This window comes from Sturnus vulgaris, chromosome 13 (genome assembly GCF_052056855.1).
Source record: "Sturnus vulgaris isolate bStuVul1 chromosome 13, bStuVul1.hap1, whole genome shotgun sequence".
Taxonomy (NCBI): Eukaryota; Metazoa; Chordata; class Aves; order Passeriformes; family Sturnidae; genus Sturnus; species Sturnus vulgaris.
In genome coordinates, this window is record NC_142255.1 from 6,536,341 (window position 1) to 6,553,286 (window position 16,946).

The window sequence follows — 16,946 nt, forward strand, 5'->3', positions numbered from 1 at the left end:
ATCATTAAGAAGGAAGTAAGTGTGAATTCTCCATTATTAGTGTGGGAGATTAGTTGCTTTAGCACTCAACGAGAGGAGTAAGATTTTTGGAGGTACTCCATGATTGATTTAGAAAATTAGGAGAATCTTATCTGCCTTCAGATATAGTCAGAGAACACACTTCTTCCTGGTTTTCTTCATCAGAGAGGAGTCTGTAAAGGCCTGTCTTTACAGACAAAAAAAGTCTTCTGTCACTTTTACGCTTGTAGCAACTCATTTCTATCTTTGCATCCCAAGTTGTCCTTTTTGCTGACCATAAAAAACAATTATGTTCAAGTGCAGACACTTCTGTGGTGGAACCATAATGCAGGAGAGGAAATGAAGAAAAACATAATTTCCAATTAAGGCTGCAGAGAGAATTTAGAAAGACTGAATGTAATTATATAGATTGGAATCTGTCCAGTGTTCCAGGTCTAACAGCTCTATAATGAAATAAAAACCTTCTGTTTACAAATATTTTCTTCTCATGAGTGCATCGTACACTCAGTTCCAATCAATTTCATTATTACCCAAAAGAAATAAATGACAGCCTGATGCTGTGAGTGGGAGTAGCATTGTAGGGGTATTCTTTTATTGATTTCTTTGGTGATTTTTACCTTCAGAACCATGAGATCTAATTTGTCAAATTTCATTTTCCTGTTTTTTTTCATAGTCACCCCTACAGTAGATGAAACCTTATTCTTCTGATCTAAAACAGGTGGTTCATTACAGGAAAGACAGGTCTGGCAGCATTTTTTTCCTCCCTGTCTCTCGTGAAGGATATTAGGGAGGCAGGAATACCAACAGTTTGGTATTTGCCTTCTGTTGCAATTAACTAGACTTGGTTTAAATTCATATTGCCTTCCCTAATGAGTTTCCCAAAAACTAACCCTGAAGGTCAGTGTAATTGTTTTACCTATTGAAATATTTCTGGTTATGGTATGGGGATCTTTTATCTGGAAAAATAAGTGCAGTGCAGGATTTGGGGGCAGAAATCAGAAATTAATTGGAGTCATGAGTATGTTCCAGTGAGCTCAATCTGTTCTTGAAGGAGATTCTCTCTGGTGTGTTCTTGTGCACACACAGCTGTGGGAGGAGTGGTTACTACAGTGAGTGTTGATAGCCATTGAATAAACAGGTGGATAACCCAGCTGGCACTTGTGATGGATGGAAATTCACTCCCAGTGTTTGAATTAACCCAGTCTGCAGTGCTGTGTCCTGACAGACCTTCCTTCAATGAAACTTGCACTCAGACTTGAAGAAGATGATCCAAACAAGAACAGTCTTTATTATTCTACACTGTGAATAGTGTATTCAAGTAAGAAAGACATCAAAAAATTCATTGACCTTTAGTTGCAGAGAAACACCTAACTCTTTTAAGCTGATAGAAAAATTGGTTTACAGCAAAATTAAATGCATTTCTACGTTGAGCAGCTAAAACCAAAATTTCAGCCTTAGGATATCCGCGATGAATCTCCTTTTGGAGAAAAGAGAAAGAAGGAAAAAAAGGCAGTAACAAAAGTGTTACTGGGCTGTGACCTACAAAGGGTAAGGCTGCATGGCTGGGTGACATTTATGGCCTTAAGCATTGTGACTTGGAGCCTTTCACTCTGGTACTACTGGTATAGTCTTGAATGGTGTTCTTAGCATACTTGATATGAATCATGGTTTAAAAAAAATTAAGAAAAAAAAAAGCCGAATCTTCCTAAATACTATTCCCTTATCTACCTTGAAAAGGGGAGTGCCAGCAAACCTGTTTGTAATGATACAAATCCATGCATTTCAGCAATACTTCAACTTTCTCAATTACAAGAAAATTGCAGCTTACTGAACAACTGCTGGAAAGAGGAGCTAGAGTCAGTTAAATATTTAAGTAACTGAGAAGAATCCTTTCCTGAAAATTATTCCATAGCTATAAAATGCAAGTTTTACTTTTCCATAATAAGAAGTAGTCATGCAAGAGAGTGCTCTGATTTTATTACTGCAGGCACTTGAGACTTCAAAAAAAGGTAGTAGCATAGTAGATTTAAAAGTCTCAGTAACACAGCTCTGTAGCAGTGGTTTGTGAAAAAGAAAGTCCCGAGTACAGAATGTGCTGTTGTAATGAGGCACCGAGATACAGGGTTTAATACCCACTTAACTCTCGAATCACTTGTGAATCTTGGTTGCTTTTGTAGTGCTGATACATCAGTCCTTTAGGAAAGAAACACTGGCAATGGAAAAAGAGTGTGTGCTTTACAAATAACTGCAGCACAGCACATCCACACTTAGGAGATTGCACCTCAGTGAATCTCCATAATACAGCCTGCCTTCACCCTGCCCTCAGTGTTCTCAAAACAGACTTCCTGATAGGATTCCATCATCCATGGATGAGTAAGAACTTGAAAGCATTGACTTATTCTGTTTCTTGTCTAGATATAGACAGCTGAATCTGAAACTTGGAAGCTATAAGTTGTTTTCCATGGTCAACAGGCATACAAAGACAGGAGCAGAGCCTGTTACTGTGGTGTCATTTTGATTATTCCTGATGTTGCTTTGTTGATTCAAACGAAAGGCTATTGTAATTTAAAGCATGTGATTATTCTTAGTATTTTTTCTCAGTCTTTTGAATATCTTTAATACATGTACTAACATGAGTGTCCATAACATAGTCTATGTTTAGGATCCACAAAGGTCTTTTCTTCATTTGTGTGAAGTCTGGCTCTTCATGAGCTGTCCACATTGCTGGTATAAGGAGTAAACCAGTGTGACCAATAGCACACAGTGTGGTGCCAAGTCTCCAGCTGGCTGTTTTCCCATGCTCCATTTATGAGTTCAGATCTGCAAGCCAGTAAATGCAGCAGGAGGAAAGCAGCAGGCACAGATAGGCTCCTGATTTAGTTCTTCCCAAGGAAATGACTTCACATGAAGATGTCTGACAAAAACCCCACATACCATGAATAGATGTACACCTTCATATAATTATTTCATTAATATTTAACCTCCCAGAGCTTCCAGGGGTCATGGAATAACTATAAAATTAAGGTGGTGTTACATTATCATTAGGGAATTTGTATTTCCCTAATGACAAAAATCTCTATCTGCAGATGGTGATTAGTTTATTATATCTGATAAATACTACATGAACTTTACTTGAGAATAGTGTAAAACTGTAGATTAGGAGACCAATGTCTGTAACTTTTCTCATGATTCGTTAGAGCTGTGGTGGGTTTGTCTGGTTTTAATACACGATTAAATGTCATTTTGAACATGTATTCAAAGGTTATTTTCCAGAAGGCATGGCAGGTACAGATATGTTAGTGAAGTTACTACCCAGATCCACCCTTTCACTTCATTCAGTAGTATATATTCAGCCTGATTTCTGTAGATCTGAAGAATTCAAATCCCAGGGTTTCAGTAGGATGTCACTTCAATCATGGTTCTCCTTGGTAGGACCTTCCAGGAATGTTTTAGGACTAGAAACTCTGCTTTGAAGAATGGCAGAGAAGTACTGGGGAAAGGGAAGAGACCACCTGAGATCTGCCAGGTGCCCACCAGCAGGATGGCAGCAGCAGCCTTTAGGGCTGTTTGGCTGTTTGCAGGATCTCCACAGTTACATGTACCAGCACATTAATGCTTTTTCTGCCCACCAAACTTAAAAAAACCTGATCAGGCCACTGTGTGTTTTCTCGTTCATGTTCTGCACAGATTGCTGCAGGGATAGACATTATGAGCCAGCTGTTACCTTTTTTCAGATGGCTCCAGTGGTTTGAACCTTTGCACTTCCTCACAATGAAGTTGTGTAGGGAGTTGCCTTTTTTCAGGAAGAGATGGATCCAACCTTCACTAGAATCAGTGGGAATCTTCAGCATTAATGGCTTTAGAAAGTGTAATCTCAAGCCCATAGTCAACTTAATAACCCTATTGCAGTTTAAATTCTGCCTTGTGCCCTTTAATCCTTTTAACCATTCCTCATCTTGGAATTAACTTGCTTCTCCAAAGTGAGTCTGTCAGTTGAAAGTCACTGTAGGTTTTGTTTAAGCTGCTTGCAAAATTTTTAATTATAATAGTTTAAGAACTGAATCCCTCCAAAGATTTTTCCTTGCCTTGCTTTTTTCATCTGTTATTTAGGATTATGCAATTTTCCAGGGAAATACCCTTTTGGAAGACAGAATGAGGTTAGCAGTACAAGCTTCATAGTGGATTTAGAGAACATTTGCTAAAAAATAAATTTCAAAAAAAGTCTCAAGATACTACTACTTTTGCACTTCTTGCAGTACTAATCATGGGTTGGAAATAAGGTAATTATTTTGTCTTAAAAGTTCCTGTGATGATACTGTGATACTCAAAATATGATAAAATGATGCTTTTTAATGGGAAAAATGCACATGTATAGAGCTATAGCCAATATATATAGGCTATAAAGTAAATTGGATGCATTTTTGCAATTGTATTTACAAATATACAGAGTAGTGTGTAATACTGGTTCTTCAAAGAAGTGAACACATGTTCTAAGTTACTTCCTCATGCCCAAAATAATGATGGTTTTAAATAAATTCAAAACCTGAATCATTACTTTCCCCTTTCCTTTTCCTCAAGGCAGACCACCTCCAGGTTTAAGACTTTTCCTGTCAAGGCAGTTTTAAACTGACATTTTTCATGTAACTATATTTCCCTTCTTTTCCAATTGCCTGGAAAGCTCCAGAACCAGAACATTTCAGAAATTAAAGGAGTTAAGCCCACAGATAGATACTGTGCTTTCACTGAGTTTTGGAAAAAATTCTGAATTACTTAAAGGACCCCGAGGATGGGAATTTGTGATAAAATTCAAGTATCAGGTGCTTACAAACTGATAAATTTGAACTTGAAAAGACAGCTTTTAGAAATGGAAGAGTTTAACATCTGAAGAATTTCACATTTCACTGTTTATAAAATCCAGATACTACTGTGCAGTAAATACTACAGGCATGGATACATGAGGAGTATGTTAGAAGTTTGCAGAACACATAAAGCTTGTTCAGTATCATGTAAACTGCTTTTTTAAACTGAGGAATTATATTAATAGATTTCCATTCATAGAATAGAAATTTCTGTCTCAGAAATGTTAATTTTATTTTTCTTACATGAGGAAAATGTAACAATTATAGATTTTCATTTGTCAGGTCACATAGAGGTACCATTTAACCAACTCTGTAATTGCCAAAACAGGAAACTCATTAAGATGAAACGAAGCACACTGAAGGGCTGTTAGACAGATTAATAGTGGCTTCTTTGAAGACCTGTTAGATTCACAAGCTAAACTCACTATCTTGTTGATTTAAGATAATTACTGGAGTGGGAGGAGAGGGAGGTAGGGTTGGTTGTGGGGTCAAGGCATTTCATAATAAGCTTGGTAATTCCTGCAGGAAGATTGTCTCTCTTACCTGCTGGTATCTCTTAGAGTTGATGTTTGACATCCTGTGGTTATTAAAAATCTATAACAGCATTTTAATCCTGCTCCACAGCTCTTTCACTGTTGAATTTTCACCAATCTTTTTAGTAGGGGACCCTGATGCTTTCTGGGAAGGTACAAGACCAGGTGTAACTCAGATAAGTCACAAGAAATTTCCTGCAATGATAAAATAAAGAACAAGATAACTCCAAAAACAGATTGGGTCATACTGTAGCGTTTAGTCTGTCATTTAATTTGAAATGTATGTACTTCCTCAGCCTTTCTTCCAATTCCCTTGGTAACTTCAGCACACCTTGGTAGCTGCAGCTCCAGGCATGGTTGGTTATGTGCTGCCTGTTTGGTTATGCAATCCTTTTGTGAGAGCTGACTGGGCCATTCCAGGTGCATCAGCACTGGAAGTGCTTCACAGATATGGCACTCCAGCAGGGACTGTTGGCAGCTGGGAGGCATAAAAATGGAGAATGCAGCTGTAGGTACAGGCAGAATTTTACACAGGGTAGAAAAGTAATTGTTACTGTCGAAATTATATTTGTATGTCTAGAATACAAACTTATTCTATGCTATAAATAATTCATATTTTGACAAAAAACCTTATTCTATATATTTTAACTATCTTCTTGATGCTAATATTTCACATGCATAAGTCAGACATTCACAGGTTCATAACAGTGCACTTGTGCCATATCGTTCCACCCTCATGAGGTTTTCTTTCATATGCAATGTGTGGTATTCCATGCGGAAATTATAAAATCCCATCTCTCTTTTTAATGCTAAATTTGTATTTTTATGCTGAGTTATTTCAAAATATCCCCAGCCTGTATCCTTTCCTGGTGAAATCAGCTGGTGTCCCCAACATTTTCACAAATGAGTACATTACTGTTCATGCATACACCAGTTTAGCTTACAGTAATAAATTAGTATCATAAAATCAGCTATTTATAATGCAGTAGTATCTGGAAGTCAGTCAGTAATCAGTCTCTGCTAAATTTATTATACTGTAGCTCTTCTCTGGAAGCAGGAGCACTCCTACTCACTTGCTCTGCCTGTAAACAATGTGCTGAGAGTCATGAGAGCTTTATATGGAGTCAAACTCAACCCCTTTCTTTTGTATGATGGTATACACACTCAATTTTTATCAGTACACCTACTAAATTTTTAGTGGTGGTGAATGGTGCTGCATCCAGCTGGCACTCACTAGTGGTGTCTCCCAGGGGTGTGTGCTGGGGCCAGTCCTGTTCAGTATTTTTATTGATGACATGGATGAGGGTATTCATTGTTTCATTAGTAAATTTGCAGATGACACTAAGCTGGGAGCGTGTGTCAATCTGTTGGAAGGGAGGAGGGCTCTGCAGAGAGACCTGCAATGGTTGGATGGATGGGCAGAGTCCAGGAAGATGAAGTTTAACAAGTCCAAGTGCCAAGTCCTGCATTTTGGCCACAATAACCCCCTGCAGTGCTATAGGCTGGGATCAATGTGGCTGGACAGTGGCCAGGCAGAAAGGGACCTGGGGGCACTGATGGACAGCTCTGAACAGGAGCCAGCAGTGTGTCCTGGTGGCCAAGAAGGCCAATGGCTCCTGGCCTGCATCAGGAATGGTGTGGCCAGCAGGAGCAGGGGGGTCATTCTTCCCCTGTACTCGGCACAGGTGAGGTCACACCTTGAGTGCTGTGTCCAGGTCTGGGCCCTCAGTTTAGGGAGGACCTTGAGATGCTCGAGTGTGTCCAGAGGAGGCAGCAAGGCTGGGGAGGGGCTTGGAACACAAACCCTGTGAGGAACAGCTGAGAGAGCTGGGGGTGTTTAGTCTGGAGAAAAGGAGACTCAGGGGTGACCTCATCACTCTCTACAGCTCCTGAAAGGTGGCTTTGGTCAGGTGGGGTTGGTCTCTTTCTCCAGGCAGCACTGACAGAATGAGAGGTCACAGTCTTAAGCTGCTTCAAGGGAAATATGGGTTGGATATTAGGAAAAAGGTTTTTATGGAGTGATCAAGTACTGGAATGGTCTGCCCGGGGAGGTGGTGGAATCACCATCCCTGGATGTGTTTAAAAAAAGACTGGATGTGGCACTCAGTGCCATGGTTTAGTTGAGGTGTTAGGGCATGGGTTGGACTCGATGATCTTGAAAGTCTCTTCCAACCCAGTGATTCTATGATTTTCTAGTTAGACATGTCACATCTCTCTGCTGATGATAAAACAATCATGAAAAGAGCCATCTCTGAAATGCCAAAGAATAGGTAAGAAAATGAAGTTATTTCTGAGCCCAAGTGGTCTAAATAAGGTTTATATATGAAAGATGGCATACTGGTTTTATGCAAAAAGTTCTGGCATTGTTTATCATAGAGAAAACATTTTTCTGTTGCTGTTATTACTCTGCCTCCTGTGCAAAGATGTGATACCACTGTTATTTTGGTCTTTGGAGCTAGGGACAGGTTTTGAACTTGCAGAAGTTGTGAAATGAAGATGTGTTTGTATATAGTACTGGGCTAAATCTCCTGTCATTTTCACTGATATAGGATCACGGCTAAAATGATAAAGCCAATATATGGAGACACAAATCTCACTGTGCTGCTGTGCCAGTTTTACTGCTCCAAGTACACCGGATATTTTCTAGGGCGCTAGGAAAAGTGCATGAAAAAATAAATGGATACAGATCCAGTCTATCAGAACTGAGGCTGGACACTTCAGATGTCTGCAGTGACATTCATTATGGGTTGGCTTCTATTAGGCACAGGGAGCAATCTATTAAATGATTGCAAAGAACAGTGAGCTTTTTTAAAAGACAGGCTGTAGTGTGCTCAACTAAAAGCTGTCCTGGCCATAGGAGTTTTCACTTCTGCCTCATTCGACCCACACAAATTGCTTCAAAATTTCAGAAAGAAGGTTGCTACCCCCATTCCATTATCAGCTGGCATAATAAAAGCCCTAGCATATTATTGCAACTGAAACCTACTGGAAAACAAGGAATTCCAGTATGTTTTTAGCAACAGAAACCATACTGGTTTTGAGCTAACACAGAAATTTCCTCTGCATAGATTTTTCCGAATATTTTGCAGAGGTTTGTTGAAGTCTTTAAATGTGTTTGATATCACCCGGTTTCCCTGGAGGAGCAGACTTTATATGTGTATGTAGAAATAGGGGGAGGACAATGAGGAGTTCTCTGAGTTAGATAAAAGGTGCTTCAAGCCATGACCAGCTCTAGACCTGTACCTCTGTGTGTCATCAAATGAAGTGCAGTTGTCACAAATGAGGCAAGGTATGCTAAGGACCCAGACTGAAGCCTGGCCCTCTGTGACTGCTCTGTCCCCAGTCAGTGTGGACCTGCCCCGTCAGCCCCACCTGGCACAAATAGCACAGGCTGTGCTCAGCTGCTGGTGGTCAAAGAGACTCTGCTGGCTTTCTGGGCTTTGGGGTGCAGGTGTGGTGCTGATGACATGTCACATCTCTCTGCTGATGATAATATCAAACCTGCCTCAACTCACCCTCTGCCAGTCCTTCATATGCCCTTTTTATCTTTCACAGTTTATTTTAAAAGGTACAATACTTTGGCTTCTTGTCCTTGTTTCTAATCTCTTGACTGCAAGAGCCTTTCAATTGTAAACAATATGGACACTGTAAAAGTGTCAAGTATCATTAAGCAATGTTGCCACTTTGCTAACTGCAAACAGGAATATGAATGTTAATCTCCACTGCAGAGAAAGATGAAGCAGATTAACTTCCATAGGTTTAAAAAGTGCTTAGCAAAGAGAGAACTACAACCACTGTCCTTATCGTTAACCTGGTTTCAGTTTAGTCCAGTTTAAGACAGTTTCTGATGGTCTTAAGAAAAGACCAATTGAGCTGTGTATTGCAACCTGTAATTCCCAAGTATTTTACATTGTTATGTCATGAAAAGAAAATCTTGCTAGCTGATAAGTAAAGATAGCATATACTCATTGTGTCCTTGTGCATAGTCAGAAGAACCAGGAGAATTTACTTTCCATGCCCCACAGAGGGATGGGAGAGCCTGCTTTGCCCAGGCATCTGTGCACTGCAGGGCTGGCATGAGCTTCCCATTGAAGCATCTTCCTTCTGGCACAGCTTGGCATAATAATATCAGATTTTTGATGACAAGTCAGGAAACTTAAGTGTTAAACTTGCACAGGATTTCTGAATGTCAGTCCTGTAACATTTCTTCTGATCAAAATAGTCTGCTAATTAGGTTTCATGTGCATAGAATTTGGAAGAAGGACAGGAAGCAGTGAATATGCTGCGCTGGCAAAAGCAATCTCAAACTGGAATTCTTTTATAAGAACAGAAGTTATTATTGAAATATTTCATGGCTGTAAGTAATACACGAGTACTGAGAGATAATATTGTCTTAGGGATTTTGTGCTCTAAGGATGTCCTGCTCTGGGATGCAGATTTTTTTTTTTTAGCCTAAAACAAATTTGATATAAATATTTAATATTTGGCTTATTCTTATTCATTTACATACTTACCATGAACCAGACATACATAAATGATAACTGTGAGGTTTGTTGGATTGAATGTGGTCTTGATCCCAGAATTTCAGACTCAGTAGAAAGGCTTCTCTGCCTTATATAGGCACTGAGGCATTGAGTTATATCCTTGTTTAGCTAAAAGAAAAGCTTCTATAGATGTTATTCTCATGTACACATTTTCCAGAGTAGCATTATATCATGTCACAATTGTTAAATTCTTGCTGGGTTTTGGTTTTTTGGAGGGTTTTTAAAGGTAAAAATAAATAGATAGGTCAAATTATTTTGAAGTTTAAACTGTTATTCCTGTATAGCATCATTACATGGACAAGTCACTGCAGCTCTGAAAGCCCAGTGATTTATTTGTGATGTCTTTACACTGATGCTACGTTTCAGAATACTTTCATTTTCTGTGAATAAATTGCAGTTTTGAATGTGATCATTGGGGCATGAGAGATTGATTTATGCTATTAAGCAATTTGCAGATGATGGCATAGAGAGAAAAAAACAACGTCACATAAATGCTAAGGTTTTCTCTTAAGCAGCAGGAGAAATGTAACAACAGTAAAAAAAAAAAAAAAAAACCACAAAAAAAAGATAACATTAGAAGGCTTTCATTTGTGATTGTAGTGCTGTTGAGATCTTGCTGGATTACCAGGTTAGATTTGTTGTAATGTGGAGATTCTGTTCACAGCCTTTGAAGATTTACTGACTTTTTAAGATGAGGTCAGGCTAAGAAATCAGTATTCTTGAAGTAAAATACACCCTGATACACTGAGGATTAAAACTGGGTGGCTGGTAATGTTAATCTCTATAACCACAAAAGCCAGTGCTCTGATGGGCATTGCCACCCAGAGAGCAATGGCATTGGGTGTGCTCATGAATAAACTCCTAAACCCCAGCAGCTCTGTCTGCATCTGACCCACCCAGATCCCCAGAGCAGGAGCACACAGTGCTCTGATTTTAATCCCCACTCACAGATGCTTCTGAGATGGAGTGTGTGTGATGTGGGTCCATGACAGTGCCAGCAGTGTGTTAAGCTGCACCTGTTGGACTTGTTGAGGTTTGACAGTAAATGTGACACAGATTGTCCTGCTCCTCAGCCCTGGAGAAGGGTGGGACACACTGGCAGAGTGAGCAGAGCCAGCACGAGCCTCACTTGAGTATCTGACACTGAGCACGGCAGCTCCTCCCCAGGGACAGCCACGGCCAGGAACAACTACGGCCTTGTAACTGTGAGCTTGTGTGACTCGTGTGGTGCCCTGGACCAAACTGGCCTTCAGCTGTTCCTTACTTTAGGCAAGTGTGAAGAGAATGAAGTCTTGGGTTCAGCAACTCTTGATCTTTTACTTCTGGCACATGCTTAGCAGGGTGCTGTAAAGAAAGGAGGCTGTTTCAGGACACGGGCAGGACAATTCATCTCTTTGCAAGAAACTACAATGATGCATCTTTTTGCTTCTGAGGGACATCCTTCTGATTAGATATTTTTTCAATAGTAGCCAACAAACAAACTGGTAAAACCAACAATTTATTCAGCTGGTTTTTTTCTCTCTTCTGTGGTAAACTTCAAAAACTAAATTAATACTGGAATTGAGGCCAGTCCAAAATTTACATGGTATTTCAGTCCTTCTCTCTCTTTGATTGCTTATGTAAGACTGCAGTAATAGATGTTTGGTGTGGGACTGGTTGGCAGGAGGATGTGAATTTACATTGAATTATCAAAGAAATCTGTCATCCCAGATTGATATAACCAAAGACATCTTTCTTCCTTTTATGGCTATTCATGTTTTATACCACTTGAGTTTTTTCCATGTTAGCAAAATGAAAAAGAATCGAAAGTCTCTTGATCTAAATATTTTATTTGTACTAGACTGAAAAGGTATCAGTACCTGACAGATGTAACATCTCTTTCTAATGTCCTTTATGCAATGTTTCTTAATGTAAAAAAATAGTAAAACAAAGGAAAGAAAATTTGGGGCTTTGGTTTACCTTCTTGTCTTGTTACAGAAGGTGAAGAATTGAATTGTCACAGGTGAACTGAGACTACATCCTGCAGCTAGAGAATGTAAAGAGAATTTAAAGAAATCTTTTAAAAAATTTCTTACATAGTATTATCAATTCCTATATAAAATAATTTAATGTTTTAAGTACTTTTTAAATAATTAATCTATATTTAAAACTAAGTTTTTAAAATTTTAAGTTTGGAACCTTTTTGGCATTAACACTTAAATAATTTTTTTTAAATATTAAAAAGTCTTTTAAATATTCAATACATTTCAATATAAAAACAGAAAAAGTAATATACATTGTTCACACATAGTATTGTACATGACACCTGAGCTCTAGAGTGAGCTTTTGAATTTGTCAGGCAAGTCATAGCTTAGTTGTGGTGAACCACTTCTTATTCTCGCTCTGGACTCTTTAAGATTATAACAGATCTTTACCATCAATATGTAGACTTTAATATTATATACACATACTGTATACAGTACTTAATTTCCATCTCTATGTCCAGAATTGTAAATAAATATTTTTTTCACAGCATTTAGATCAAAATATTGTTTAGCACATACACAAATATATTTAAGACATACACGAGTTGACAAAAACCATACCAATTTTGCTCAGCTCAGTTACAGGAAAATTTAACTTAGAGGTGCCAAATAACATAATGGAGGAATCACTCTTATATTTAAAATGTATAATAAACTTATTACCAAATGTTTACAGGTTGTGTCAACAGTAGGAAAATGAGGGTTCCCTTGTCCCCTTGGTGCACTTTCATTGACCCTGCCAACGCTAAAGGCAGTGTGGGCAGAATGCTGGTGTCTCACAGCCCCTCGTCAGCACCCACAGGTCTCTGACAGTTCCACCCACCCACTGGGACAGACTCTGGCAGCACTTCATGTAAGGCTAAACTCCAGTTTTTAAGGGTACACGTCTGTCACTGAAGAGGAGTTTTACTGTCAAATTGTAGCTTGCTTTCTCCTTCCTCCTGCATTTAGAAAGATGATTTCCATAGATACTGTAAACAGATTTGGGTGGAAAGAGGGGGACTCTCATGCTTCATCTACCACATGCATCATGTACTATGAGAGCAAGAATTGTGTCCTATTGTGCCAGGTAGTCATCAAATTTTTTCTTTAAAAGCTATTCTCCAAGAGGACCCCAAAACTTTACAAAGACTAAATGGAACACTCTACATAGCTATTCAGGAATACTTGCAGCAGGAAAAAATACCAATGCAAATCGACATTCTCATCAGGAAGCCTAGCCTTGAAAGGTTACCCAGAAGAGGAGCACATGCTGCATGATATGTGCAGTTACTCACAACTGAACAAAACTCACATTTCAGAGTTTGCACTAATAGTTTCCCATTAATATGCAATCTATAAACTAGAAACTATTTTCAGGAATTATTACATGACTTAGTCTTAATAGTTGCTTCTGAAAACATAACTTCTTCACAAGTATTCTGACATATGGTTTCAGGATGAACTTACAAGAAGTTTTGAATGTTTCGCTTGTGTCTTTAAAGTGTGAGATTTGGAATACATCTTCAGGAAAACAGAATTTGCAAACAAATATCCTGCCTCCCTTTCACTCTTCCTGCCCTATCTCAGGCACAAAGGTGCTTGTGCAAGGTGTTCAATCGGGTGAAGAGTGGTACCTAGGGTGACTCTGGGCTTCCTTTCCATGAAATTTGATTCTCCTGCTTTCAAGGGAGCAGACTTCAGAAGGAAATTGTTACCTAGGGAGGATCAGCATTACCACTTTATTTTAATTGATCTTAAGAGATAAACTGAGGCCTTGAGTTTATTTCACAGTAAAAATATGGTACAAAAATAGGCCTCTGTTTGTGTTTCTGAAGACCTCAGTCAAAAAATTTGGATTCTGTAGGATAAAGGAAGCAACAAATGCTAAACTAATCCTCTCCCACATCTTTTACCACTTCTAGCACTGGTTAGGAATACTGGTGTGCCAGTGAGGGACTAATTCTCAGCTCTTTTGTACACACAAAGTTTCAGGTCCTGGTATTCTCAGCTCAGTCCATTTCATTAAGACATCAAAGTAACATCAAAACTAAGCATATATTGACAAGAGAATTTCAGAACCAAAAATAACAAGAAGTGCTGAACTACTAGTTTTGTCTTTGCAAACGTCTGTCTAGACTTAGGAAAATTTGTATGTAGGTTTTTATCATCCTTTCCTTGGATGTATCTGCAGTGTAAATATATAAATATTTATACAGTTAATAGTTTAAATCAGAAGCAAGAAGCTTTATTATTCATTAGTACCCATCTGATGATAGACTGAGCAGAAAAGGTGCAGTTTTCTTGTAAAGACAATGTTACGGGGACTCAACAGAAGGAGATCTATAAAAGGCTAAGCATACAACAGATCAAAGATTTAATTTTGAAATGAAGACCTTGATCTCAGGATTTAATGGCTTTTTTTTTGCTTTAGATTCTTCATTTATGCTTTGGCCTGTACAAGACATTGAATTACTTTTTCCACACTGGAATCCAGTTAACAGTAAACAGACAAGTGGAGGAGTTGGGTTTTTTTAAACAAGTGATAATGAAGACATCTTAAATCAATCATTTTTCTTTTTTATAGTTAAAATGGTTATTAATTGAAAGAATGCCTATCTGGGGAGAAGGAAGAAGTAGTAAACACTGCAGCACTTAGTGTGAAGTCTGTTTTAGAATTCAAGCCAAATTTCTAGGTCAAATCCAGAAGGATATGAAGGACAAGTTATGTGGTGTGTCCTCTGAACTTTCAGGTTTCTGGTGTCTCAGACAAATTCAAAATCCTCCAAGTCATAGCTGTTGTATGCAAAGTGCATAGAGGGACTTACAGGGCGTGAGTGAGGAGCTGAAGTGCTACATAAGACATTTGTCCCTTTTCTCTGTTTGAGCAGCCATTTGGATTTAATCCTCTCCTCAATGTGTTTACAATCACTCATTCAAATAGATAAGATGGACTGTGCTATCCTTTATAACAAAAGTACAAGTGCCATTTCTGGCATTGCCTACCTCCTATTTTGGAACAGCCAGTTCAAACATGTGTAAGAGGTGGTGGTGCAATACCCTGTCATTCTGAAGGGTCTTGCAGCCACTTGGCATTTTCTACAAGAGTGCTCAGAGGAGCTACACAGACACAGCCCAGAGAGCAACTCTTGGCTTCCCTTCTGAAATGGTGCCATTCTTCCAAAAGGAACTTGGGAACGGAGGGGGGCAAAAGAAAGCGAACAATGAGAAGCATTATACTCGTTAAAAACAAGCAATCAAAAGACTCCACATTCTTATTTGCTACATACCAATCAGAGAAGCAGGTTCTAGTTAGGAGTTAAGCAAAATCTTTAGACACAGCCTCTACAAAGTTTGGTGCTGACATTAAAATACCAATTGTACAAATGATTGTGAAGACTGAAAAGGCCATCAAGCAGAGCCGATCCACTACAGAGGCTGCAAATTTCCATTCATTGCAAATGGCTTCCTCTTCATCCTGGTCTCTGAATCGGTTTGCAATGTACCTGACCTCTTCCAAAATCTTAGCCAAATCTGGGTCACCTTCAGAGGGGTGGCCACTGTGCAGCAGGTTTTCTTCATCTGTTGGTGAGCAGGTCATCCTCCCACAGATGACGCCGGAATCAGTGGTGGGTGTGCAGTGAACCCCTTCCAGCCCCCTGAACCCAATGTACAGCATGTTCCCATTACTGGATTGCTGTCCACTCATCGTGTTCATGTCCACACTGGACAGGCTGCAGCGACGCTGTTTATGTTGGCAGGCAGGACGCACTTTCTCTTCCCCCGGTCTTTTCATCCTCAGAAACCAAGCACACCAGTTCAGAAGGATGATTCTTGTCTGAAAGAAAATTTTTGAGAATAAGTATCTCTTCACACAGCCAGTTCCTCTGGTGCTGCTGGTATTCAGGCAGCCGCTGGGGCGACTGGTCCATGGTCTCTGCTTAGCCTGCACCGCATTCTAGAAAATGTGCTGGAGTTTTCCAGCTGATTAATTTACCAATCACTGGGGTTCTTTTCTTATTCTAGCAGTGATACTGATTGCCTCAGGCTGACTATCAGTACTGGGAGTACCCCCTCCTCCTATGGAAGTTTCCATAGTGTTAATTCTTCCCAACACTTGAACAGCATCATGGCAGCTTTTCCCATCTTTACTAAAAACCATGGGTTAGACAAAACCAAACTCTTACTGAAGAAGAGTTACTTCTTAATAGTCTTAATAACACTGCTCTGGATGGCAGTCATTAAAGTTACAATTCTTTTTCTCTTATTTGTGCTCTAATATTCCTATCCGTTACTGTTTGGGTGGGACTGCTGAAACAGATTTTGGACTGGACCGGACCACCAAGTCTAAAATGTTATGGCTCTTTTCATATTGTGTTCACAACAGCTGGTTGTAGATTTTAGAAAAGAGATCTGAATATAACATGAAGAAAATATGGAAAAATTACTTTGATTAAAAAAAATACTTTGCAGATTTCATCTGAATCATTTTACTGTTTTCCACATTGCCTTAATCCAGCCTTACAGAAAGTGAAGGAAAGCCAGAGACTGTTCCACTTCAAATGAAAGCTTCTGTGATTTATTTAAATCAGATTTTAAGAGCTCGTTCCAGCATTTCTTTTTCAGAGTTCTAATGAAATATTATTGAATCATATAATATGCAAACCTTTTCCTGTATTTAATATTAGATTTGATCCATTTATTCTAACTCTGGATTGTTACTCAGAGTAGATGTTATATCCATGCAAATATCCCAGCCAGAGACAAATCTTGCCCTGTTACTTTTTTTTATGCTATCAAGCTTTACCAAGAAGGATGATATTCTGTGAATTGAGGGCCTGATCCAAAATCCACCAGTGTCCAAATAATGTTGGTTGGACTTCAGCTTCTCAACACTGCAGCTAACTCCTCAACCTCTAGTACTTTGTTTTCTGAGGATGTTTGGCTCAGTACTAAACATTGTCCCCTTTAGGTCATCAAACACACGTC

At 39.0% G+C, this 16,946-nt stretch overlaps 1 protein-coding gene across 1 annotated transcript in view; it reads right to left on the minus strand.

Moving 5' to 3' along the window:
- Positions 1–14,896: 14,896 nt before the first annotated feature.
- CHRFAM7A (CHRNA7 (exons 5-10) and FAM7A (exons A-E) fusion) overlaps positions 14,897–16,946 on the minus strand; it is a 35,720-nt gene continuing 33,670 nt past the window's right edge. Inside the window, 1 exon segment of the mRNA NM_001323300.1 lies at positions 14,897–15,795. Within this exon segment, the coding sequence (NP_001310229.1) occupies positions 15,277–15,795 (519 nt within the window). The 3' untranslated portion in view covers positions 14,897–15,276.